The following is a 27,146-nucleotide window of genomic DNA, read 5'->3' as shown; positions in this document are numbered from 1 at the left end:
CATGTTAGCGAGCGCTAACTGTTCTCTTGTGATTCGCCTCTTTCTACCAAAAACACACGCCCATGTGATCACTTGTTTACAAATTAATTTTAAAAAGTGACAAAAAACAAACAAACAACACTCCTCAGCAAAATCAAAACAGATGATTTTGTGATTCTGGATTGATTTTTTTTTCCCATTATTTCTTTGTTATTATTTCATTGGGCATATTTTAAAATCAGATTACCCTCTGAGGACGGTCATGTTCTCTTTGCTCAAATGCATCATCACCTAAAGGCTTTGCTCATGTTTTTCTTTTCTTTTTTGTGTGTCTCTGTGTGTGTGTGTTCATGCAGATTTGATGAAGGCAGAGGACTGCAAGAGCGAGGAGGCGTGGCAGGAAGGGGAGGAGTCGGGTTCAGAGCTTGAAGACGAGGACGAGCAGAGACAGAACAGCGACGCTGAAGAGGAAGAGGAGGAAGACGAGGAGGGAGAGCACACACAGGATGGCATCCACAACCACATGGTGTGTTAATGTGGCAAACAATAGCGTGCAACAGTTGAACAGTGTTAGTGTCTGATTGTTGGGTTTCTCTGTATTATTGTTGGGTCTTTACAACATAAAGTGACTGTTGTTGTGATTTAGTGCTATATAAATAAAACCGTATTTAATTGAAGGTGTTTTATATTGTCAGGTAAATATCCTACAATATTACAGAGAGAACCACAATGATCAGAAGATCCCTGGTTTGCATGCGTCATGCATTAATACTTGCACAATTATTTTACATTGATACTACATATGTTTTGAGCTTCTGTTGGAGCTTTGACACATTTAAACCAAAATAGAATTACAGTCCATCCCAGTGTATTTCCTAAAACATATCCTGGACTGTGGCTCAGGGAGTAGAGAGGGTTTTTTTTTTTTTTTTGCCCGGGTTGTTCAGCCTCACAGCTGTTCTTCAAGGAGGAAAAAGAAAGAAAGTCTTCTGACTTATTATCTCATAGGCAGCTGTGGAGTGTGTCTCAGAGCAGGCTTTAATCCAGCTCGATCTCAGCTCCTACTCATCACTTATGCTGCTTATTAAGAACCTCTTATTGTAATTTTTCATCGTGCACAGTAGCGTCTTGCCAGAAGAGGCCGTATAAAAATAAACCAAAGTCCACGTGAAGAGTTCAGAGGAGTGAGAGTGGCATAAATCAAATACCTCCCACCCAGAAGATGTGTTCCTGTCTCAAACGTATGTTTTTGGATTTATTTTTGACTTTGCTCTTTGAGTCAGAGCTTTTAGGTTTAGGCACCTTAGAAAACCTTGGAAAGGTCATGATCATGGTTTGGGTTCAGATGCACTCTTTCCACACTGATACTGCATGCAGCAGACTTCTACATTTCTCCTTTACCTCTGTGAGAAGTGCTACACAGCAGAAACACGAGTGGAGATCATTCAGCCCGAGGTCTCATGGCGTCTGTTTTGGACGTAGAGGGACTTTTATTGCACTCTGGAAAGAAAATAATAGCACTGGTAACACATTATGTAATCTAACGTCTTTTAAGCTGTAAAACCTTCTTATAATAAATAATAAGGAAAATCCATTGCCCTATTTTGTCCTATAATTTCCCATAATAATAATAATCTGGGGCCAGTTTTGTTGAATACGTGTGATCAGGATTGTGTGCGTTTAGACTCTTGGTTGATATTCTGTTCTTTTGTTCAGGAGAACAGACACCTATCATCAGAAACAGACTCCGTTCACCCATGAGCGGTGAGTGTTTCATGACACTGATTTGCACGACATACACAAATTTGACTTTGTTGTTTATGCATCATGGTAGAAGAACAAATTGCAGCGACTGTGTGGAGAAACCAGACCGCTGTGGCTTTTTCTTTCTGGTATATTCAGAGATAAGGTGAGTTCTTCCAGGCTCAGCTCCTCTGTCTTTGTTGTCACTGTGTTCTGCTAATGTGTTACATTTGTGTTCCAGTTGTATTTCAGTTAAACAAACAAGATAAAACGGCACCAGCAAAGCAACATGTAAGAGTTTAAAGTTTTATTATTGGGTTAAGAAATGACTAAAACGCAGTGATTAAAGCCTGCTTAGGAAAAAACAACTTTATTTATTTTTGCAGATTTGTCTTTCATTATTGTCAGTTTCAATTACGTGCAATGAGGATTCATGCAAAGCATAGCATCAACATTCATTTCATCAAACAGCTTTGAAACTACCTGGGGCGAGCTGATCATGTCTGGAACGTATAATTCCAGTCATCACTGGAAGACGGATCTTTATGGTTCAGTCTTCCAAGACTTGGAGGCAAAATCTCTGTAATGATCTGAAGGGGCGAGTCGTACTCACTTTGGGCATCATCAAATTTGAAACTGCTTTCAATGGACCATAAATTAACAAAAGCTTTGCACTGTCCATCCATCCATCCGTATATCCATCCATCCATCCATCCAGCCAGCAGCAGCCTAAGCAGAGAAATCCAGACTTCCCTCTCCCTGGCCACCTCCCCCAGTTTGTCCGAGGGGAATAACAGCATTCCCATGCCCAGAACACCTCACCCAGGAAATATTCTACTCAGATGCTCAAACCAACTCAACTGGCTCCTTTCAATATGGAAGAGTAGTGGCTCTACTCTGAGCCCCTCTCGGAGGACTGTACTCTTCACCATATCTCCAAGGCTTGAATCTGCGATCTCATTCTTTCAGTCATTACCCAAAGCTCGTGACCATAGGTGAGGGTGGGGACGTAGATCGACCGGTAAATCGACAGCTTCGCTTTTATGCTCAGCTCTCTTCACCACAACGGACTGGTACTTAAAACTCTTCCACTTGGGGCAGCAACTTGTTCCTGACCCATGTCGTGTAAAATTCCACATATCACTGAAAACTTTTTTTAATTCATAAATATTTTGATCAGATTTGCAGAGTTCAGTGGCTCCTCTCGATGACTGAAGGCTTTGTTTGAGGCCACCTCAGCGAGTGTTGAACCTGCCGCTCCAGTACCTGAATGAGTTCTGCTCCATCACAGCCTTGTGGGGGCAATCTAAATTATATTTGAACACTAAACGCTCCAAAACGCCATATTCTGACTTGTTTTCTGCTGAATTATCTACTATAGTTGCCTTTTAAAAGTAAATTTTGATTATTTTCTTGGCTGATATTATGTGAATGAGCCTGGCTGAAGTATGTAAACGGAGTCAGAAATAACAATAAATAGATGGAAAATCCGAACAATGCAAAACTCTTTTCTCATAAGAGAGGAGGAAATTAGCAATTTGTACCGGCTTAGGGCAAGAAGTTATGAAAATAGCCCATACCACTGTGCAAAGGTACACACAGACACACTCATACACGCAGCACAATTTCCCGCGTGCCTCAGTAAATATACGAATGGCAGAAAACATAAAGTCAACGCTCTGGATTTGATTAAGCTCAGGTCCTTATAATGTTACAGATTTAATCCTCAGTTTCTGCAGCCCACACTGGCTCTGTGTAGTCACACTGCTGTATATTGTATGTAAGGCTAACAAGAGACCCCATCATTGACAAATAAACCACCTCAACCTCTCAGGGTGCTCAGTGCTGCACTCTGTGCTGCTATTTTCATTTTTTGACCCAGCTGTAATTGTATATTTAAAGTCATTTGTGGTTCAATATATACAGTGGGCATTATGCTGTGCAGTGAGCCCCATACTTGTGCTCCTGGGAAGGGAGTGTTTTGACATCTTAGAAATTCTTACATCTGGATCTGAGTGCTGATGCAGCGTGCAGCTCGCTGAAATTGGTTTGGAAACACTACTAAACAGGAAGCACTCCAAGAGCACGAACCTCCGCCAGGGCAGCTCGCTTTCTGGCAGTATTTACCTTTAAAGAAGTTTGTAGTGCAGTAAAAACCAGGTAAGGGCTGCATGGCAGACATTTGGTAATGGTAATGATAGTAGGTATTGATTTGTGAATAACTTGAGCTTTTTAAATAAGATTATCCTACAGTTTATATCTAACTAACTAGGCAGCTCATTCTCTTTATTCTTTTGACACTTTCTTTTAATTATTTCTTGGAGCATTTTGCTGGTGGGACTTGAACCTGGACCGCTACACTCTGGCCATGTGGCAGATGGTCTCTTGCTCACACGCTGAGCTGAACTGATGCCCAGACAAGGCTTACTTTAAAGATAGAAAATATTTTTGGGGTCAACTTGAAAGAAAGGCAGATGTGAAATGTAAAAGTGAGGTCAGAGGTCAAATGTGACATGATATTTGGTGCTTTTCATGTTGACAATACAAAGCACACTTGTAGGAATCGTAGTTACTAAGTTGTGAGGCTCTTTGTCAATTTTCGGCCAATGAATCACTAAGCTGACCTTACAGACCTGGGGGTGGACATAAGGCAAATTCTAATGGGTTGTTAACATGACCCCGCTCTGCACCCCTGACAAATCCTGATACATGTCTTTGTATAATATAGAAAATATAAGCACAGATATATATTTTTAACTGACTCTGCCAGCTTGTGTCTGTAGATCTCAGTAAAAATGGAGCCTTCTGTGTTTATGGACCAGGACTGCAGTCAGACTGCTTACATGTCTGCTTTGGGAAGAAGAGAAAAAAATACTTCACAGCAAACCAAACACTGACAGATGTGGCTTTAAGTTTGCCTCGTGGACCGTGATCATTTACACAAATAAGCTGATTTTATAAGCCTCCATACGGTGAAATTATTCTTCTGTGTTCAAACCATTCTGTCTGACCTTTAAGGAGTTCGACTGTTTTCATTAAACAGGACATTTATTATTTTTAGCTTAGCATTAGCATTTAGGACCCAAGAACTGAAGAACAAAAATTATTTAATTTTTTGTGAAACATAAGGTCTGAAATTTAAACTGAAAAAGTTTTTTTTCTGGTGTCAGTGTGATGTTTGTTTCATCAGTTTTCTTCCACTTATCCAATTCAGGTTCCGGGGGGGTGGGGGGGCTGGAGCCTATCCCAGCTGCTGCAGGGAGAAAGGCGGGGTACACCTGTACAGGTCACCAGTCTGTCACAGGGCTAACACAGAGAGACAAATAATCATCAGTTTAGAATCACTTATTAACCTAAACCCCACTGACTGCATGTCTTTGGACTGTGGGAGGAAACCAGAGCACCCGGAGAACCCACACAGACACATGGAGAACATGCAAACTCCACACAGAAAGGTCCCGGACAGATGCTGGATTCTAACCCAGGACCTTCTTCCTGTGAGGCAACGGCACTAACCAACCATGTTTTTATTTGTTTGACAATTGAAGTTTGCATGACAAAAGAATCCATCTGAGACGAAATCACTATATAATGCAATATCCACCTTAGATTATTTTTTTAATTAGATTACCTGAGAATAGAGCTTTGAATGTTTTAATACGGATGAAGCCAAATTGCAGTTGTTTAGCACATGCGCAAAAACATTATAAATTTTCATGTACTTGTTTTCTTTCTGCTAAGTTTGTAAACAACATGCAACAACAGAAAGCCAAAATAAAAAAAGACCTGAAAGAAACATGAAAAACAAGAAAAAAGCAGGTTTGCACTTTTTCCCTCTAAAGTTCTGCATGTCTGTCTGACCCCCCCCCCCCCCCCCCCCCCCCCCCCCCCCACACACACACACACACACACAGCCTGTAAATCCTCACTGAACAGAATCTCTGTTTTTGACTTTTTCCAGGAGAAGGGGCCGAAAGCAGTTTGTGAATTAAGTGCACATTTCTTTGCAGAAATCATGTGTTGAGAATAAATATGACACCCGGGGGGGGGGGGGGGGGGGGGGGGGGGGGGTGTATTGTTTTGTTGCTACAAGAGGACAGTTGGATACAGTAATTTCACGTGCCTGTCAGATGCAAAGTGATCCTTCATTTTAAAGAAATAAAACATCTTTAGTAACTATTTTAAGGTCGAGTTGGAACCAAACTGCTGTTTTTCCATCAACACGAACCAATCGAGACTTTGATAACATAACTGATAATAACAGGAGCGATCCAAACCTGCATACTTCGACAAAGGCTGAAAATTCTTTCCACACCGTGCATGAACTCTGGATACAGAGGAGTTTGTGATATTTTCTTGAGAACATCTCTCTCTGTCTTTCTTCTCTTTTTTTTCTCTTTTACTTATTTTTGATTTGTGATATTTAGACCTCATCCCAGCTTGCATTGTTAAAGGATTGTTGTAGAAATCCCCAAATTCATATCTGGATCTGATTAAGGTTAAAAAAAATTCATCTCATCAAAGCTGCACCAAGCCTTGACTGAGTAATCTTGCTAAAAAATAAACAAAGAGTCGGAAAAATCAGAAATGACCCCATTTGTGGTGATGATAAAAAGTTGAAGGAAATTGGTGACACAGGATATGGCAGCAACATTCACAAAACTCCTTAGTTTACAAAGTTACTAAAGAGCAAGCGAGGAACAAATCTAGAACATCAGCACCTAAAAGCCTCTTTATTCAATCCTTAATACTCTGATTAGTTCAGTATTATTTGATTTATTGATCTAATACCTGAAAAACAGCAACTATTTGTTACTACTCTTTACAGTACTTCAACATTATGAGTCCTTCAGTAGTTTCTTAGTAACATAATAACAAAGTCAGCAGGTTCTTAAAAAGTTCAGGTCAGTCAGGAGCTCCTTATTGCCTGTGGATTATTTCAGAGATATCTGCTCCCAATTTAATGCCGATACATTTAATGAGAGATTTTAATCTGGACTAAAGAGAAGCAGACCATCATTGGTGAGATGAGCTCAGCCACTATTCCTCGTAAGACGAATGTGAAATAGATGTCCAGGTGAATAAACGCAGGAAAAATTTGTGATGTGATCATGAATTTGTGAAGTAGCAAATACGTTTTCAAAATTCAGGTAAATTTATAAAATGTTTTATCCTTCTTACATCTCAGATATTTGAGTTTTGCTTTAGGACATTTCCGAGGCAGATAGCCACCCTCCCTGAGTTTGGGTTTTTTTTTTTTTCCTGTAAAAGGGGGCTATTCTCATTTATTTACCCCCACCCCCCCCCGCTGTCTTCGAGTGATTAAAGAGGTGTATTTGGTCTGTCAGATTGGAAGATATTTAACTAACAATGCAAAGTTCTCTGAAATAACCATTGTTGTAAATTGATGCTATTTAAATGAGACTGGATTTATTATTGTGATTTTTTTTAATGTTTCCATATTTTTGCTGAATATGCGATTATTTTAGAAGGTCACATTAATTTTTTTTTTTTTTTGCATTTTTGGCCAAAGCGGCTTTCATTGGTCATACAAAGAGAGAGGAAACGGGGGAAGATATGCGGGCAAGTTGGCGACAGGCCGGGACTCGAACCAGCGCTGCCCGCACGGCAACGCGGTATATATATATATATATGTGGTCACCTGCTCCATCACTGAGCTACCCGGGCGCCCAAATTTCATTTTTATAATTGTACCTACATTGGCATTTTTCACCATAACTATGGCCATACAGACATTACTTTGATTCAGGTTCTGAGGTTTGATGCTGTGAACCCTCACCTGCCAATTTAAGTATATCTGTTCAACTTTACACTCAGAAACTGGTCAGGAAAAAAAAGGAAATATCCGGTGGCAGTCTTCCAGTTTAAGATGCCTTGGCAGAGGTGAGAGGACTGTGACCAGACTGCTTTGAACTGATATGAAGGCAGCAGTAAATCAAATAACCACTTGTTACAATCAGGGGAGGCAGAAGAGCATCTTTTTTTTTTTTTTTTTAAAGCCTGTCATGTCTGGCAGTTTTCGCAATCAGAATATGATCTGAATGCTCTGGTGTACCAAACATATTTGCTCTTCCAAGAATAGCTCTGTAAATTTTCCAATAGGCTACTCTTGTTAATGTTTGTATTTTAATTTTATTTTATTTATTTACACCAGGCCTGACAGGTAGAAAGGAAAGGTAGGAAAAAAGAGTGAGAAAGAGAAAAAAACAAAAACAAAACAAAGGGGAGAAAAGAATAATCAAAGAATGATATACATACATACATACACACATCCACATATCTATACACATGCACACACACACACAATCCTGCTATTGCTTGAAAATAATGTGTGTATGTGCCTCTGTCATGGAACGTACTCACCAATGGGGGCAAGAAATTGCAACCACCCCCCCCCCCCCCCCCCCCCATGATCCAGGGGCAAACAGGGAAGGACCCATAGGACGCGGCCTATCCACGGCCCACTAGGACCTCAGAAGAACAACTGCGCACACACCCCAGAGGAGGAAGGAGGGAGACCCCAGACAGACCCCCCACGGTCAAACGCCAAGAGTCCAGAGAGCCAGAGGCAATGAGCAGCCAATCCCCGCCGCAGGCCGGCACCCCCCGCATGAGCCGAGAATGCGGCCCCAAGGCCCCAGGCGCCCGAGAACCGCCCGACACCCAGCAGAGCCCCCCCACGCCAAAGAGGCCCGAGCTACCCCCAGGCCACAACCACCAAGGGAGCGGGCCAAGAGCCACGCCAAGACATCCGACCATGAACCCTGGGACCCACGGGCACCCGACACCCCAGGGGCGGCAGTGGCAATCAGCAGGAAGCGGTAGGGAGCGATAGGGAGGGGTGACTCCCACCCTCCGCAACCATGTCCCACAGGTAGAAGAGCATCTCTGAATGCACGTGTTTTTGAACCATGAAGCAGATGAGCTACAGCAGCAGAAGATCAGACTGCGTCCCACTCAGCTGAGAACAGGAAACTGAAGCTACAATTCACACGGGCTCACCAAAATTGGACAAGACTGGAAAAGCATTGCCTGGTTTGATTAGTCTCAATTTCTGCTGTGACATTCTGATGGTGGGGAAATTAGTTTAAACGTCATGAAAGCATGGAGCCATCCTGCCTTGTACGCTGTTGGTAGTGGTGGTGGTATGGGGGATATTTTCTTGGCACACTTAGTATCCGGGCAGCATGGTGGGGTGGTTTTTAGCACTGCTGCCTCACAGCTAGAATGACATCCAGAAGTCTTGGGTTCAATTCCACCTTACACCACTGTGTGGAGTTTGCATGTTCTCCCTGTGTCTGTGTGGGTTTCCTCCCACAGTCCAAAGAAGTGCAGTTACTGGGGTTAGGTTAATTGGTCACTCTAAATTGCCCACAGGTGTAAATTCACATAGGTGTGTGTCTCTGTGTTAGCCCTGCGACAGGCTGGCGACCTGTACAGGGTGTACCCTGCCTCTCGCCCTGTGCCAGCCCCCCCGTGACCCTGAAAAGGATAAGCAGAAGAGAATGGATGGACAATTAGTATCAGCTGAGCACTGTTTAAATGCTGTAGCCCACCAGAATTGTTGACCATGTCCATCCTTTTCTGACCACAGTGTACCCATTATCTAATGGTTACTTTCTGCAGGACAACACGGCACATTACAAAGTTCAGATCATCTCAGACTGGTTTATTGAACATGAAAATGAGTTCATATTACTCTTCACAGTTACCAGATCTCAATCAGATAGAGCGTCTTTGTGATGTGGCGTAATTGGAGATTAACATCATGGATGCTGACACATCTGTTATCTGCTATAGTATGAAATCTTATTAATATGGACCATAGTCTCTACGAGATGTTTCCAGCACCTTGTTGAATCTATGCTACAAAGGATTCGTGCAAGTGATTGGGATGGGACTAACACAGAGCGTCTGCCTGTCCTACAGTGACAGTCGTTATACAGATGCTGTCATTTAAAAAGCCGCTTCCGTCCTTTGTTATCAGCGGACTTCAGCTGTCACACAGGCGGCGATCTCTGCGGGCAAACCACAATTTGAAAAAGGTGTAAAAATTGTAGCCAAAGAATGAACTCCAGCTGAAGTTTTATGTGAAAGGTGAATTGATTTACAGTTTTTATGCATAAAAAGCGGCAGTAAAACACATACATCATATTAGGCAAGATGACAGCCCTGCCTGTGATAACAGGGAAGATGGCAGCAGGCTAGTCAGGTCTTCTAGTGCTCGGTGCACTGGCTTGGGTTCTAATATGGATTTATTTTCAACCTTTTCTTGAGTCTTGCAGTGATCAATAGCTGTAATTGAAACACTTTGGCAGCTGAAAATAAACTCCACTGTAGAGAAAACAGTGGAGCAGCCCTCAGAGGGGAAATACTTATCATTCAGCATTGTGCCCTTAATTGTTCTGGCAACATTCACCAACGTTCGGGATCGCCCGCTCCACTGGAAGTGGGAAAATCCTTGAGAGCTGGTTGGATGTTATGGTAATGCTTCTTGTTTAGTTTGTTTTGGTTTAAATTCTGTAATTTAATCCACAGACAATAAAATCTTGATGATAATTTCAGTACAGGTTGAGGCGTAAATCAGCTGAGCTCATTTAAAACTCCATGTAAATAATTCTAAAATTGCAGAAAATATTATAATGTAAGTGCCGACACTGATGATGAATATATCATAACAATAATATAAACAATTAAAATGTGGAACTAGGAAATTTATGAATTTATGAAAGATGTTAAAGATGACTAACTCATCCATTTTTTAGTGTATTTTTTATTTTACTGTCCAACTCAAACAACTCACCAGTAAAAAAAAAACAAACAGTCTTCCTGCTCTCAGCTGAGATGCCCGTGTTTTTCTCTTCTCCTCCAACTTCCTTATCTATCCTTGCTTTTTCTGCTTCGCTGCTTAGAGCGTCTCTTCACACATCCCTGAACTGGAAATTAAATTATGGATCTGGTCAGCTGGTCTCTCAACACTACTGATGATCAAATTCTCATCACGAGGAGATTGGGAGAAGGAGAGCCCTCTTTCCTCTGGTCCCACTGACATACTCGGCTGGCTACGTTATGGATTCCCGTGAAGGATGGAAGATAACGTGCTTGGTTGTATTGTCGATTGCGGACGTGGCATATATTGGTTTATTGATACCAGGATTTCTCCTGATTGGACTTGGGGATACCTGGTTTATCGTGAAGTTCTGGGCAACCGTTCGGGCCTTAGTAAGGCGGCCTGGGAAGGATGCAGAGCTGTACGAACTCGATCAGCCTCAGTAGAGCTGAATCAAAATGGATTTTTATATATGAGGTTTTTTAACCTCATATATTGCCCTGGTACGGATAAAGTGTGAGATGATTTTTTTTTTCTCCTCACCTACCCTATTATATTGGCTATGTTTCCATCTTTTGGTGACGGCGAGAACACTTATCTCCCTCGGTTTGTCTGGTTTGTTTGTCTTTTCTTGGATGGGTGTTCTGGAACGCAAATTTTGTTATGTTTACATATAATGACAAATAAAGTCTTCTTCTAAAAACAGATAAAATCTGAAAATTAATGAAATATATTTATTTGTTTGTTACATTGATTGTTTTGTTTTTAAATCTAGACTATTAAAGCAACAATGTCATCCTTAATCACTAAGTTGACTTTTGAATAATAGAGAACTGAGGTTTTGTCTGCAGACATTCATGAAGTATAATATTTTAGAACGATTGTTTATTTACAGTAGATAACAGAAAAATAATGATCCAATAATAAATCCCTTACAGATCCCTCTGAACAGTGTAGTTTTGTTGATGGCAACCCTTCCCACATGTTGGAGACATAAGTTATTTAATTTAAGTAGAAGACCACAGATTTATTTCCTTTTCTTGGAGCCTGTTTTTTTTTTTTTTAAATGCTTATTTTTCTTTACCTTATAGATTTGTGTTTATCACAAATTGTTGTTTGGTTTTCATGGTTTCCCATATGAAAATATCCTGAGATCCTGATGCCATCAGTAACATTCTTTCCACCAGACTTTAGGGAAGGAGCTTCTCTAATTCTGGAAATGCTGATTTTAGCTCATGATGGAAAGACCAAGGAAGGATTAAAGTTCTAGCCTTCAAGTTTAGATTTATTGTAGTTCATAAGGTTTATAAAGATGAATCTACTTTAGATACGTGATGTGATTAAGTTATCAAAGCACTCTATTTATGCCTAATGGGAAATTTAAGGAGCACAAGTCTGAACTTTGGCCTGTGTTTGCTGGAATATTGGATAGGTGGTTGGAAACCTAAAACATTGCTGGGAGTAGTGTTCAGTCTTTGCCCGACAGGTTCGGGGAAGTCGTCATAGATGAAGATGCCTCATCCCTTCAAGTTTTTTGGCTTTATGCTGTAGGTTTATCCTTCAAATGCATAAATCAGACTATAATAGGTAAAAAGCTTTTCTGATGATGAAAATGGTATTCTGATGCTAAGAACATTTGGCTGGTCTTTTTAATGGTATCCACATCAATATTATGGCATCTTGACTGGCTGCCAGCTATTCTGTCTCATGGATTTGAGATCAAGCTGTTTTGGACTCACTGAAATTCTTGGACCAAGTTTTATGTGGGATTTTAAAACTGTCAAATTTTTTTTAAGACTCATCCTGAGATCACAGACTTGCTTTGACAGATCATCAGTCGTCCTGTTTGAAGATCTGAGCGCAAGTTTTTAAGTTTTTTTTTTTTTTTTTCCTGTTCAACCAAAAATGTGTAGAAACTTTGTTGCAGTTTAAACAGTGACGTGTTAGGCTCTCTAACACCTAGTTTATGCATGTTGTTTTCACCCTCATGAATGACGATACTTCACAGCTGCTGCCGTGGTCGCCAGGTTAACGTCACAAGTGTAAGAGCCGGTCGCTCGTTACTGCCATTTTAACAGGAGCTTGGAGATTCCCAGATTATTGAGTGGGAGGTGCTGAAACAGCTTGAAAAGCACCACAGAGGCAGTGGGCAAAATGATTCCTTCAGACTTAACGTAATTTACAGAACCACAATCCAAAAATGATCATAATGATTAAAGACTGGATGAAAATATACTGAGCAGAGCTCAGTAAACTCAACATCTATTAATGAAGTTGGATCATTTGTGGATTATTTAGCATTTAGCTGGAATCGTGTCTGCATACTAGTCTCTCTCTGCAGCTTCAGGTGTACCTGCATATAAAGACATATCACCATTTTTCAAAAATACTAATTACCGCTGATACAGATGTTTAGCTAGTATATTGGTGAATTTGCATTTTTCACATTCTTTAAGGCTTTTTACTCTGTTTTTGCATATTTCCTCCTGTAATGGCTTTCTGTAAATGTTGCCCTTTCATATTGTATTTGTGTTTGAATGTCTGGCCAAGGGACAGCAGCAGTTTCACTGACACTGGGACATTAATGCTGAGTGATGTGCTTTGTCACTAGAAAAAGGTTAAGTGGTGCCCGGTTCAAATCAGAAGTGAATGTCTGTGCTTTGAGGTTTTCACTAAGCAACTGGAGTGTGTTTCTGCACTGTTTGCTCTCTCGTGTGCAGCGCACAGGAAATACATCTGCTTTGTTATCAGCGGACGAGGCAGCAGTTCACAAATCACTGATACTTTTTTGTGTGTGGAAGAACTGCTGATGGTCTTCAGTACTTTTCAGTACTTTTACAGCCTTACATTGTTCAGCTTCTTCATTTCATCTACTCTTCCACATCAAAGCCATCATACTGTTCACACATGGGCGCCAATGGACTCATGAGCATTAAAATGACTGTCTGTGTAATGAACAAAACAGGAACTTAAGCATGATGGACAGCTAGTTTACTGAAAACCATCCTCCAGAAATCAAGGTTTGAGATGACCCAGATTCCCGACTCCACATGAATTCTCCTTTTTTTTTAAGCTGCATGATCACTTTTTAAGTATAGCTGTGTTCAAGATAATATCAAAATAATTTATTATTATGTATGTATCACCAAATCACAACAACAGTCACTGAAGGGTCATCTGTTCATGGGGGCTGAGGGGAGAGAGACAGGACAAAAGACATGCTGTGGAAGAGAGACAGAGATTAATAATAATTGATTAAATGCAGAGTGGGATATAAACAGTGAAAAGAGGTGAATGAAGAAGAAACACAAGAAATAGAGAGGGTGTCTGTCTCCTGAAGCTGAAGGCTCTGCCTCCCATTCTACTCTTAAGTATCCTAGGAACCACAAGTAAGCCAGCAGTCTGAGAGAGAAGTGCTCTGTTGGGGTGATATGGTACTATGAGGTCTTTGAGATAAGATGGGGCCTGATTATTCAAATTCTATTCTAGATTTAACAGGGAGCCAATGAAGAGAAGCCAATATGGGAGAAATCTTCTCTCTCTTTCTAGTCCCTGTCAGTACTCTAGCTGCAGCATTTTGGATCAGCTGAAGGCTTTTCAGGGAGCTTTTAGGACAGCCTGATAATAACAAATTACAGTAGTCCAGCCTAGAAGAAGTAATAATGTGAAATTATTAAAGTAAAAACTGTCCTCAGTCAGACTCGAGTCATGTTATTGTACTGTGTGCTGCTGTCTTTCATTCAGAATCACACCAACCAAAAAAATCTATTTTGGCACCAGAGAATCTCCTCTGTAACAAGAGGAGGATAAATGAGTGAAGGCTAGTAAGCCTGTCAGAAATGGATTCAAAGATTTTATATCCAGCAAGTCTGATTTACACACTTGATGTTTACACCATTAATCATATCCAAGGGAAAATTATATATCTGAGATGGATTCCCTGAATTTTTGATAATGTTTCAGTTCTGTTTTGAAGCTTCCCAGGATCCTCCGCTGTTATTTTCCCCCCTCTTTTGATCTGTTATTGTGTCAACAGAAGAATTCCCTTCTTCTCTTTCTTTCAAAGAGTCGCACATTGTGTCCTGTTTAACATGAACAGGGAAAAAAGAGACTGAACTGACTGTGACTGAAGTTATTAAAGTCACAGTTTCTCAAAAAGGAGTAAGAATAATCATTTGTGTAACAGTGTTATTTGTGTGATTTTGTTTCTAGGATTTGGAGCATCTTTTTTACCGGGAAGTAATTTTTTGTGGGATTTTACTTAATTACACTGTAATAACTTTAATATTCAGGTGCAATATCTGTATTACTTTGCTCAGAGAAGAGCGTAAAACAGACATGCTTAGTTTGTAAAACCTATATTATACAGAAAATAATAATCATGAAACATTTACATTTGACTCTATTTACATCGGAAAATCCTAATTAAATATATTTAATTTAAGTGTAATTGAATATGTATAAATTAGCTGGCCACAGTTAAATATCAGCTTTCTTGTTACTGCCCATCGAGCCTTGCCTTTATGATTTTTTAAAAAATTAGAGCAAATTAAATTATTATTTTATGGAGATGTATTATTCTTGCTTTGATCAGCTATGGTCAGTTAATTGTATAAAGGTTTGCATGAGTTTGTGTCCACTTTTGTTTGCAAATCTGTCTCTGAAAACTTAAGTGTAAAAATTGTCATTAATTGCTACAAAAGTGAGTACTTATTTGTTTCATAATGCGTTGCTGCTGTTGACTGTTCTTTCCTCTTCGACTCAGGCATCAGGAACTGTGGGGGAAGAGACAGAGGGAGAGAGAAAAGTGCTCTGGACAGACAGAACTGGGAACAGCAAAGGAAGGCCATCAAACAGCAGGGATCCTGAGACGCACAAGCTCACTCACTGACACAGACAAAACTGTAAAACACACAGCAGAGAGACATACTCGACACTTTGTCTAAGCCACAGGAAGACACTAAAACAGCAGGGTACTGACTGAGCACATAAACTGAATTACACACACTAGCACACATGCAGACATATTCATAGAAAGGAGACAAAAAAGCTTAGTGATGGTGCCAGACTCGCTGTGTCAGAGCAACAGGGAGATAGTAAAGACAGCGGGCTGTTGTCAAAGCGCATCTTAAACTGACAGATTTTACACACACTCACAGAGGAGCTCTCTTTGGGAACGCTGGAGCTCGTTCGATCCTCTGCTGCTTCACAGTCCATAAAATACGCGGGAATGGACAACACATAGTGAAATACATTGTTATTTTTAGTATAAATCCTTTAATATCAAGTTCAAAACAAATCCTCGGGGCTATTATTGTTGCGGATTATTTGCAAGAGTGCGTAGAGAGTCGCAATCCTCAATCAGTGTGTGAGTAATCAGATTTGTAATGTGTAAAAGGATCTTTAAATACGAGACTTGTTAGTGTGTACGTCGGTCGTGTATTCACAATCTGTATATGTGTGTATTCAAATTTGTAATCAAATATGAGCGTGCATAGATTATTTGACACATTTGACACAAATCTAAGCATGTGCACGAGGACTGAGAGAGACACAAACACGTTTTCTGTTCCAGTTATAGCCTCATAAAATCCTAAACATTAAGTGACAGTAAGACATACAAATACAGTATGTCATGACTTACAGTCATATCATGAGCACCAAAAAATGGCAATGAGCAAACATTACTTCACGTACACACATTCACTGTCACTTGGGTAGTATGAGTTTGACACACATTTAGCAACAATTTAGCAACAATTAACCAGACACAAACAGCGACATCATACTTGATGGTGTCTGATGGATGGAGTGCTGGATGGCGTGTATGCTCCCTCGGGATTGATGGGTCACACTTGTGTTAACCATGTTTTATTTAGTGCACTGTGATAGAAACAAGAATGACATTTCATATCATATTTGTTGCTGTCATTAACAGCTTTGCATGGCTCTAAATAACACTTTCAGAAGCCGACCGTTTAGTCTGAATTTAGTCTTTTTTATTTTGAAAATTGGCCAGATTTTTTTTATGCTGTCTGACTTCCTGCCCTCCTCATCAGCTTCTTGGAGGTTTTTGAAAAAATCTTGAGTGGCCATGATTCAGCAGCTGGTGTAGGTTAATAATAATAAAATTCAATGGAATTATTAGGAAATTGGCAACATGTATATTCCTCTTTCATTCATTAGACACAACCATCATAAACTCTATTGAAAGCTAATATATATTTATATTGAGTGATAATTAATTAAAGAATATTAAAACTTAACATGTATAGAATAAGAAAATTATCCAGCTGACATAATCTCTGTTTATCAGTACAATTAGGTTTTGTATGAATGACTGATGACGTAATCTGGAAGCTGGATTATGATGTTATCATAACTGCTTCTAAACCGTGAGGTTGGAACCCCGGAAGGATCCGTAAACAAAAGGTTAAAAAAATACAGGAGCACTGCAGCCATCAGACACGGCTGATATCATGTTAAAATTTATTAGCTTTTATACCATCTACCCAATTTTTGTTCTTGGGTATTAACCAGTAATTCATTTGTAATTAAATTGTAACTAAATAACTAGCGTCCTTGTCCTGGTCACAAAAGTGAAGTTTGATAAGAATTATATAATTATAGAATTATAATATATTTTCTCTACCATTGAGGTATATAAAAAAAAAAACAAAAAAAAACACTTATAACCCAAGAAAAAATTAATTTGGTGTCATAGTTTTGACTTTATAATATTATTCATATTTTTGCTGCTGTGTGAGATTTTATTTGTCCACAGAAGCCACATTCATTTACATGTTAACTTAAATATGCAGTTTTGTTTCTGTTTTCTTTAATAAATATTGCACATTACTGCCGAGTGATTATCCTAACTCATTAATTTTAGATCAATTTCTGGATTTTGGAGGCCATATTTCCACTAAATTTATGTGGTGATACAATCACACACTGCTGTCTCGGTACATGGCTGACTAAAGGTATTAAGTCCCATAATTATGAAAGTGTATTGCTGTTATTAAGTAGTAAAAGAAATGTTGGAAGTTTTGGGCTGTTTCTTCTGTGTGTACAGTAACGGGTAAAGTAGAAATAAGGAGAAAAGAGGGAAGATTTATTTTGTACACTATTTATTGATAGTGCAGATTTGTCTCTAAAGGAGCCGACTGACTCGTCTGATTACATGTTTTCATTTTCTTTTTCCATTTTGATTAACGTCCTTTTTTGCTTCCTTCCCTTTAAGACCCTTTCAGTTTATTCATAATGTGTTTATTTTGTCTTCTGTACCAGTCTTGTCATTTTAATTCTTTATTTTCATATTTCCAAATCTAGATTGTAATATTTATCTGTCACTGTAATTTATCTGTTCTTTTGAGTTTTCATCTTCTCTTGAATTTAATGTTTTAACATCTTTAATGTTTAGTTTTTTCCATCAGCTCCTGTCCTCCTCTGAATATCACATATGAAGATAAAGTATTTAGTTCAAGGAACAGGAGAGATTAATGGGGAGCCCAGTGAACTTTGATTCTGTATTGAGGTGTCATATATATGTTTTATGCTTTATTAAATACCCATGAGTAATCAGGCCTTACCACAGAGTTTGTGTAAAAAAAAAAATAAATAAATGAAAAAGAGTTATTAAGATGACAGATCTCTGACTTTACTTTTCATCCCAGAAGGAAAATATTGAAAGTCTCTTAAATGAAATAAGCTCTCTTCTTTCTTCCTCTGACCTGCCCCTCAAACTCAAGTCCATCCCAGTCTGATTCCCACATGCTGATGTTGGCTTTGCTGTTATTTTTAATGAATTGTGAATGAAGGTGCTGATTCCTCTGTCAGAGGGTGCTGGAGGCCTTTGCGGCATATGTAAATAAAAGGGTTGGAACTTGCGATTGTTGTCTGAGGACTTTTGTGATCACAGGCTCATAATGTGAAATAACATTGAAATAAATAACATAAGCATGGTAACATTCCTAACATTCCCAGCGAAGCAGCCCTTTTCTTTCCTCTGCACTTGAAAACGTCTCTCCATCTCACTTTGCATCCGTTCGTCACCAAAGTCGACATTTGATCAGCTTTGGCTGGTGCCGAGGACCCAGCTCAGTGCAGCTTTGAGTGCTGGCACGTGATGGATTTAGCGAACATGTCAGTTGTAGCTACAAAGTAACCTGGGTTACAGTCTCTCAGGATGGACTTCAAAGCACATACCCCGGCCACATCTGAACCAGATTTTTGTGGTGGTGAATATTTAATGAAGAAAATATTATCCAATGGTTCCAGACTTCTTTTTACATGAGCAAAGCCATGTAAACAAAGCCAAAGCAGGTAATTCGACAACCTTAAAGGCTTGAATGAGCAGCTCAGAAACATTACAGTAGTACGTTGCTCCATGATGAAATTCTTGGTTTCCAATGCCAGGTGATGTCACACCTATAAATGTGGCTGGTAGGTGCAGCAGGCTGTTATCACGTCCTTTAGTTCCACTTTAAAGACAGTTTCGAGACTGCTCTTCATATCTGTGGGTCTGAATTGTCAGAAGTCCACCTTAGTGAAATCAAATGGGAAAATTTAAACTCCTCTATGACCCAACCGTTACATCAACTTCTTCAAAGAGAGAATATGTTTTATATGAGCAGCTCAAAATACATAAGCCACCATTTTTAAAGTCATCAGACTTTATGTATAGTTCAAAATAAATATTTTTAAAAAAAATCTGTCTGCTGTGAGTTTTCCCTAAGACGTCAGCCTGGCTGACCTCATAAGTACTCAGGCTTTCAAAATCAGCTTCGCACATGTAAACCCTTTGTATGTTTCTAAATGGCCTTTCCATGCTTTTAAAATGAATGATTTGTTACCAGTTTTTGGGAAGGTGTAGCGCTTAAGTAATTCAGGCTTAATGATGCCATGTTAACAATCTGATATACTCTACTTGTTAGAGTATGAAGGGAAGTGCTTCAGAAGCATATTTTAATTGGCTTTTGGAAAGCAGTTTAAATTGGAGGCAGACTTTGAAGTCCTGCCTCCAATTTAACACGTCTGAGTTTCTTCGTGTTTAGTTCTTTTGACCCACTTAGAGAGCTTTGCTTTTATCTGCATGCTGTCTTTCAAAATGTACCTGAAAGTGAAAAATGTTAATTCGATAACTTGATTGCATTACTTAACAGCAAAGCCCCGAGGATTAATGGCTTATAGTTGGTCTCTGTTATCCCTTTTCCTTCCGACTGCCAGCTCACTCATTAAACAAAAATGTTTAACGATGTAATATTTTGTCTCCATATCAGAGTCACACTTCATCCATCACAGCAAATGCACCAAGTCAAAAAACACAGTAACAGAACAGAGACAGATGAAAAAAAAGAAAAAAAAAATCATTTTCAATACTTACGTATTCCTTACAAAAGAAAAAAAAAAGTTTGAAATTCTAGTGTTGGATTCTAAACAAAAAGGGAGACTACACATAATCTGTAACTTGATGTTGAAAAAATAAAATAAAAGTCACACAGTAACTTATCGACACCAGGTGGGTCAAATTCGCCCTGATAATTGACTCCATGCTCACGTTTCTGCGAGGAAACGAGTGGATGAGAACATTTACCCCACGGACCAACGTTCAGAGGAGCAAATAAAATGTTCACGCCTTTCAACATAAGATGTGAGCAAAAATGTCTGAGACGGTTACACGTCGGTGTCCTTACTCACTGTTACCATAAATTATTATTTATAACACCTGTAAACTGTTGTTCATAATGCCAGTGATGTACTGTGGAGTTTGAAACACAACCCTTGTGACTCATATGAATCAATCATATGGGTCCTGTAAGTCCTGCGAGGACTGTGAAACGGTTGGTCTTTGCAATGATCCTGAAACCAAAGATACCCCAAGATAATAATAGTGTCAGAAATGTATTAAGGCTGTCTCAAAATATGACTGCAGAATGCAGCATTAAATGAAAAGCCCAAATGGAATAGATGGAGATAAAACAATCATCCATTTTCTTAACCGCTAATCTAATTCTGGCTCTAATTCTGTGGTTGGAGTCTATCCCAGCTCTTAAAGGGCAAGAGGCAGAGGACTGTGGACAGACTGCTAGTCTATCACAGGGCTAATGCAGAGAGACAGACTTACAATGGATATCTTTGAGCTGTGGGAGAAAGCTGGAGAAAATGAAACTCCACACAGAAATGCCTCAGTCGGACAGTATTCAGCGCGTATCATTGTTGTACGTTCTGTATTGATCTCGTTACTCAAGTTTGTCAGATCCATAGTGCACAGTATGTCTTGCAAGAAAACACTGCTAAAATCCCATAGTCTGAAGTTACTTCAAGATGTTCAGTTCAATTAAATTTTATTTATATAGCTCCAAATCACAATGAGTCTCCTCAAGCTGCTCTGTATTGTGGGTAAAGACCCTACAATACAGAGAAAACCCAACAGTCAAAAACGACCCCTCTGAGCAGCACTTGGTAACAGTGGGAAGGAAAAACTCCCTTTAACAGGAAGAAACCTCCATCAGGCTCAGGGAGGGGGGGTCATCTGCTGAGGGGGGAGAAAAGACATGCTGTGGAAGAGAGCCAGAGATTAATAATAACTAATGATTAAGTACAGAGTGGGGTATAAACAGAGTAAAAAGAGGTGAATGAAAAGAAACACTCAGTGCATTATGGGATTCCCCCCCAGCAGCCTAGGCCTATAGCAGCATAACTAAGGGAGGGTTCAGGGTCACCTGATCTAGCCCTAACTATAAGCTTGATCAATAAGGAAAGTTTTAAGCCTAATCTTAAAAATAGAGAGGGTGTCTGTCTCCTGAATCCAAGCTGGAAGCTGGTTCCACAGAAGAGGCGCCTGAAAGCTGAAGGCTCTGCCTCCCATTCTACTCTTAAGTATCCTAGGAACCACAAGTAAGCCAGCAGTCTGAGAGAGAAGTGCTCTGTTGGGGTGATATGGTACTATGAGGTCTTTGAGATAAGATGGGGCCTGATTATTCAAGACCTTGTAGGTGAGGAGAAAGATTTTAAATTCTATTCTAGATTTAACAGGGAGCCAATGAAGAGAAGCCAATAGTGTTACCTGCTGGTGATAGATGCTTCATCCAATCACCTGGCAGGTATATCTTGAAAGCACCTGTAATTTCCACAGAAATTTAGGAAAAGGGCAAAACATCTGGTTGACAAACCAGATGGTTTTATGTGTTAAACCACCTGGTTTGTCAGGTCAGCACTTCAGATGAAAATGAATGTTTTGGATTTTTTTAAAGATATATAAAAAGATCACGGAAAATGTGAACAAATAACCAGATAAAAGCTATGAGATGGAGGAAATGTTTTTAATTAAGCTATCAGCAGGTGTGGACGTACAGAGAACACGCTGTGGAAACTTTCAGATCAAAGTTTTTGATTTGGCACCTACAGATAAAAGATGATATACTTGAACAACACCATAAACATAGTGATCTTTTTCAATAGTTTATCAATAATTTATCAATAGATGTGACTTTTTACAATGAAATCTGCTTCAGAAGCTAGACCTGCTCCTGACACAAAATACAGCTTTTATTTTCCTCAATTTGCAAGACCTATGAGAGCTTTCATGAAAAGACTTCCCATTTCAAAACCTCCCATGATAATTTAAGTGGTTTTAAAAGGTATGACTTTTTTTGTCCTTGGCTTGGCGTTTCTATAAGACCTCTATTTTTTAAGTAATTTCCTTGGTGGATTTCCTAGTTTGCACATTCGGTTGAAAGGTCCGCTTCTAGTTGAGCTTCAACTTTCAGACAGATGGCCTCATGCTGTCTTCAAGTACTTTTTAATACGATACAGAATTTCTTCACTCAGTGACTGCTGGCTGCTCGAAGCAAAGGAGAAACCCCAAACCATAACATCTCTAAATATCAGCAAATATTTAAATATATAAACTTCTTCATTTGACTGTGCCCTTATGATTGTAATGAGTGTTTCTTCAGTCACATTTTGTTAACCCACAGTGATGTTTTTAAACTTGAGAACATCTGTTGCTTAACTGTTTGCACCTGCTGCTCCTTTAGCAAGAATGTGACTCATTCCACTTCCCATGACAGCAATCATCAGGAAACCTAAGCTATGACAAAGATGTCACAGTCATGGTCTGACTATTACAAGCTGTGTTGTAGTTCAGATTGCGTCTCATGGACCAGAAACAAGTTTGTGTAGTCGATCAGCAGGGATGTATCTATGAGGACCTGACACGTGACGGTTGATCTGGAACGTGTTTTCTCCGTCAGCTCCTCCTGTTTTGGTTTCTGAATTTTTACATATGGTGGATGTTTTTCTAATTAAAGCCCACTGGGGATAATTTGATCTCAATGCTTTGTTGAAACTGGCAAATTGTATTTGGAAATTAGTTACAATGTCAGAGGCCCGTGTTCATCGTGCGTGATCACAAAAGTTGTTGCACAAATGTTTCAAAGTCCTGACAAGAACTTTACATCTGAGCTTTCAGGCATTTCTCACTTGGCAAATTGTTCAAAATTAACTGTTTGACATTGAGCCTGGATCCTGACAAAGACCCGCGAAGTGCTTGAATGAAGTTTTAGTTTATTTTTAGCAAATCATCAATATTCTGAGCTCAGAAAGCAGAACGTCGGTTATTGTTTCCCTCTTGATATTGTCTTTCAAATGTACATGAAATTAGCAAACACATAATGTTTAAGTTTTAAATGTTACGCTCTGGTGTCGCTGCTAGTTTGTGTGTGTGTGAGAGAGAGAGAACAGTGAATGGAAAACACATTGTAAAACACTGTGTAGGAACACTGAGGTTAAAACGTGGGCCATTCACCATTAAATCAGTGCAATCAGCAGTCTGAAAGAGCAAGGAGGTCAGCCATGGTCAGTTAAGCCTTATATACACTCTGTAAAAAACAGACTGTAAAAAATATTCTGTGTAGAATGTGAGCTTTAAAGTATGATACTGTTAAATGTTTGGTTTTTCTTAAACTGTTACAAATCAGTTATTAACTAATGCAAAGCTAATAATGATTTGTCACAGTGGCACGTCATAGTTAGCAGTTACTGGAGTTCCCAGATGAATCCTGCCTGAGTAATTATTTATTTGAACTTCAGCCTTTACATCCCTATGAACCTTAACCCCCCACCAAAGAAAAACAGTATTGTTATACACTGTAAAAATGTACAGTGGCTTGCAGTTAACATTATTTTCTATAGAGGCAGCATTCAAAGTATGTAATGGAATTTACAAAGAATACTGCAAAAGGATGTGCAAAGGTGTGGATGTAAGCAAAATTATTCCCCATCATTGTCATATGGTCACATAAAAGAAAATTAGGACCTAATTGATTACCACAATCAATAATGCATAATCACTAATCCTCATCTTTTTTAGCCCAGCTAGCATTGCCCTCAGCATCAACAGAGCAAACGTTTGGAGTCGATTCACTTTAAGGGGCAACACTTCAGTTTAATGCATTCTAGTACAGCCACCATCAGTCGCTGTGACCTCAGGAATGGACATAAAGTAGAAATATCTTTCTTTTTTTTTTTTTGACAACATGGACAAAAGCTGAAAATTGTAGAGTCTCTGTAAACGTCAAATTCATGGCCCAACTGTTGGTTTGCATTAAAACTCACAGGTGTACCTAATAAAGTTCCCGTCAGTTTGCTTTATGATGTTCTGTCAGTCTCTTTATGGAGGTTTACCTGCACAGCTCAGCAGCAACGTTAAAAAAGCATCTCCTGCCGACTGCTCACAACATCAGTGAAAACCTAAAGTTATTAGCCATAATCTTAATTTCATGTAACTGTTAACAGTACAAGTTGATATTTTGCAGAGTGGCAGAGCGTGTGGGTCATCTTTAACCAGCGAGATGTCCTCCCGGCAGATCTCACAGCAAGCACTTAAAAGGTCTTTAACCATAAACGGCTCGGTTCTCTCGCAGTATTTTCCTGATATACATATCAGTTCGTGTGTTATTACTTCAGCAAGCATCAATGTGAACCTCACAAAGAGCCTTTCCTCTCAAACTTTTATTCAGATAGTCACATCCAAGGTGCTCTCGTCCCAGCCCTCTGCTCTGTGTCTCTCACCTCAGACTCTGAGTACTATTCCAGGAGCAGACCTCTGCCTCTCGTTGTCTCATGGCTACATTTGAGCAGATGTTCAGAGAACAGGACATATTGTATCATCCATCCATCGCATTTAACAGGTTCAACAGTCTTAAGAATTCACAGCTGACAAATGGGTGTCAAACTTCACACCTCCTCCAGGCACCATTATTCATCTAAACTAAACAGGCTGACATTGTCCGAAACTCATGCATAAAAATGTCTTTATGGAGAACAACAGAAGCAGGAGTTTTTACACATGCCAGTCCAGTGTTTAATATATATTTTGTGTAAGTAGCTTTGTGCTATTTAATTGAAGTGAGGTCAGCAAATTAACTATTTTTGCCACACCAACTTCCTCATCTTTAAATGATTTTCTCTATTTTCTGCTAAAGGTCACAGGAGGCAACAGCAAACACGCTGCACCCTCAAAGTCTTGATGTCATATTTAGTGCACTTCTGGTAACAGCTTTGAATAAAAGCATCCATAAAACGGTAAAGTCTAAGAGGAATTTAGTGTGATCTGCTCTCTGTCAGTATGTCAGCATCTTTCGCCCGTCCCTTCAGAACCCTGAGCTGCCTTCCAGCTGTCTGTGATAATCCTTCTTCCTCTATCCAACTTCCTTCCAAACCAGATGCCTTAGCACACACTTTGGGAAGGACTAGAGGAATGCTGCAATAATATTTCAGCCCAATAAAGTCAGTCTGAGTCAGGTTATTTTGAAAATCTGATAACCACAAATTAAAGTATCCAGAAATAAATAATATACACATTTCTATTTCTAGGAGCCCAGAAGTCATTCCTCGACTCCAAGTCATTTCTCCTCATGTGAATTTTATTATTGTCATTTATAGCAAATTTATTTGACTCGATGGCACAGGTGTTGGACAGATATGCATGAGCATTTCCATCAGTACTCACAGTATGGGGCCATTTATTTGAATGTATTTTTCCTCAGCTTAAAGTTGTTTTTTTTTTAGTTTTCTACGATTTTTAAAGCTTAAATATGGGAATTTTTGGAAAAATATAAAGATCCAATCAATATAAAATATTGTCTGCACAGAGGACACAGAGCTACTTTATCCTGTCATAAGTTTTTGATTTAGTTCAGTTTATAAACAGTTGTCTCAAGAAGGCACTTTATACTTTTTTTGGTGAAGACCCTGCAGTACCAGAGAGAATCCCAACATCTGTCGCTGCGTTCAGTAGTGATCTGTTGTTAACATGCAGCAGCATCAGCCAGTATGGAGTAATGAGTATCAAAAGCTGTTATACCCTATGGCAACACACCTGAATCAAATGACTGAATTACCTCCTCAGTATGCAGTCAAGTTCTCCAGAGTCCTGCTAATGACTTCTATATTTGACTCAGGTGTGTTGGCTCCTCTAAAACCTGCAGGACACCAGACCACGAGGCCTGGATTTGAGGATCTCTGCCTTATGGGATACAATAGTATCCGCTATTTGTGTCCAAATTGGTTAAGTCTACATTTAAAATAAACCAATAAATGATGTGTGAGCTAAACATTAACAAAAGCTGTGTAAGATTCGGATGATGTTATGCTGATTGTATCCTTTGAATGACTGAAAACAGGAAGAGTTTGATAGATAAGTAAATAGTGCAATTATCTTATGAGAATTTAACAATTTCTGGGCTGAGCCTGCAATGTTTTCAAGATTCTAGAAATGCCTCCGCTAACACAAAACCTAAATTGGAAAACTGATGGCAGGCACAGTCACGGTGGTTAAAGGAGGAGATGCTTTTTTCCTGTTTACTCCTTCAAGGACAGATTTTATTCCAGTGGAAATGCAGGATCATCCAGACTGTCTCTCCCATCACAAGGTGACAGTTATTGCTAACATCTCAATATTCCTTATTAGTCATCCCTAAAGGGAATATGAAAAGTCAATGTGATTATCACAGCGCAGCAGTTACTGACTGGAAATCACCACATGAAGGTTGCTGGAAATATGTTTCATTTTTGCACAACAAGCAGTAATTTAAAACTGGAGGACTCCTGCGCTGGAGTTATTTCACTCAGTAACAAATCGCAGATAATAATCAGCCTGAAGCAGGATCATTAACGATGTGCTGGTGAACAGGAAATGCTTCTGGAGGAAATTAGTCCAAACTTAATATCCCCCACTTTGTTTCAAATACGATTTCATCACACTCAATATGTTTTTAAAACATATCCAGTTAATCACATATTCTATTTAAAAAAAAAAAAGAGAGAATTACTGTTGAAACAACAGCTCAGCAGAACTCATGTAATAGTAAAACATCCACAACAGCCAGTTTTGTCCTGTTTAAATAATATTTAGTGAGCAGCTGATGTAGAAACTTCTTTTTGAGTTATTTAGAAACAATGTATACACACCAAAGACAGGAACTCCTAAAAAAAATGAAAAAGCAAATTCAGGATTATTATTTTTTTTATTAATTTACTTGAAAATGTAAATGTGCTATTTGTGGTA

At 39.2% G+C, this 27,146-nt stretch overlaps 1 protein-coding gene across 3 annotated transcripts in view; it reads left to right on the top strand.

Moving 5' to 3' along the window:
* The window catches only part of raly (RALY heterogeneous nuclear ribonucleoprotein), a 123,331-nt gene extending 107,459 nt beyond the window's left edge, over nucleotides 1–15,872 (top strand). The window contains exons 8-10 of one of the 3 annotated variants that reach the window (XM_030728522.1): nucleotides 336–505; nucleotides 1,699–1,743; nucleotides 15,339–15,872. In XM_030728522.1, the coding sequence (XP_030584382.1) occupies nucleotides 336–505; nucleotides 1,699–1,740 (212 nt within the window). In that variant the 3' untranslated portion in view covers nucleotides 1,741–1,743; nucleotides 15,339–15,872. Of the gene's footprint in view, nucleotides 1–335; nucleotides 506–1,695; nucleotides 1,744–1,963; nucleotides 2,000–15,338 lie in introns of those variants that run through there. The other 2 variants (XM_030728519.1, XM_030728520.1) reach the window with 2 other exon arrangements.
* The last annotated feature ends 11,274 nt before the right edge of the window (nucleotides 15,873–27,146 follow it).

This window comes from Archocentrus centrarchus, chromosome 5, assembly GCF_007364275.1.
Source record: "Archocentrus centrarchus isolate MPI-CPG fArcCen1 chromosome 5, fArcCen1, whole genome shotgun sequence".
Taxonomy (NCBI): Eukaryota; Metazoa; Chordata; class Actinopteri; order Cichliformes; family Cichlidae; genus Archocentrus; species Archocentrus centrarchus.
This window is presented reverse-complemented; position numbering and strand designations above follow the sequence as displayed.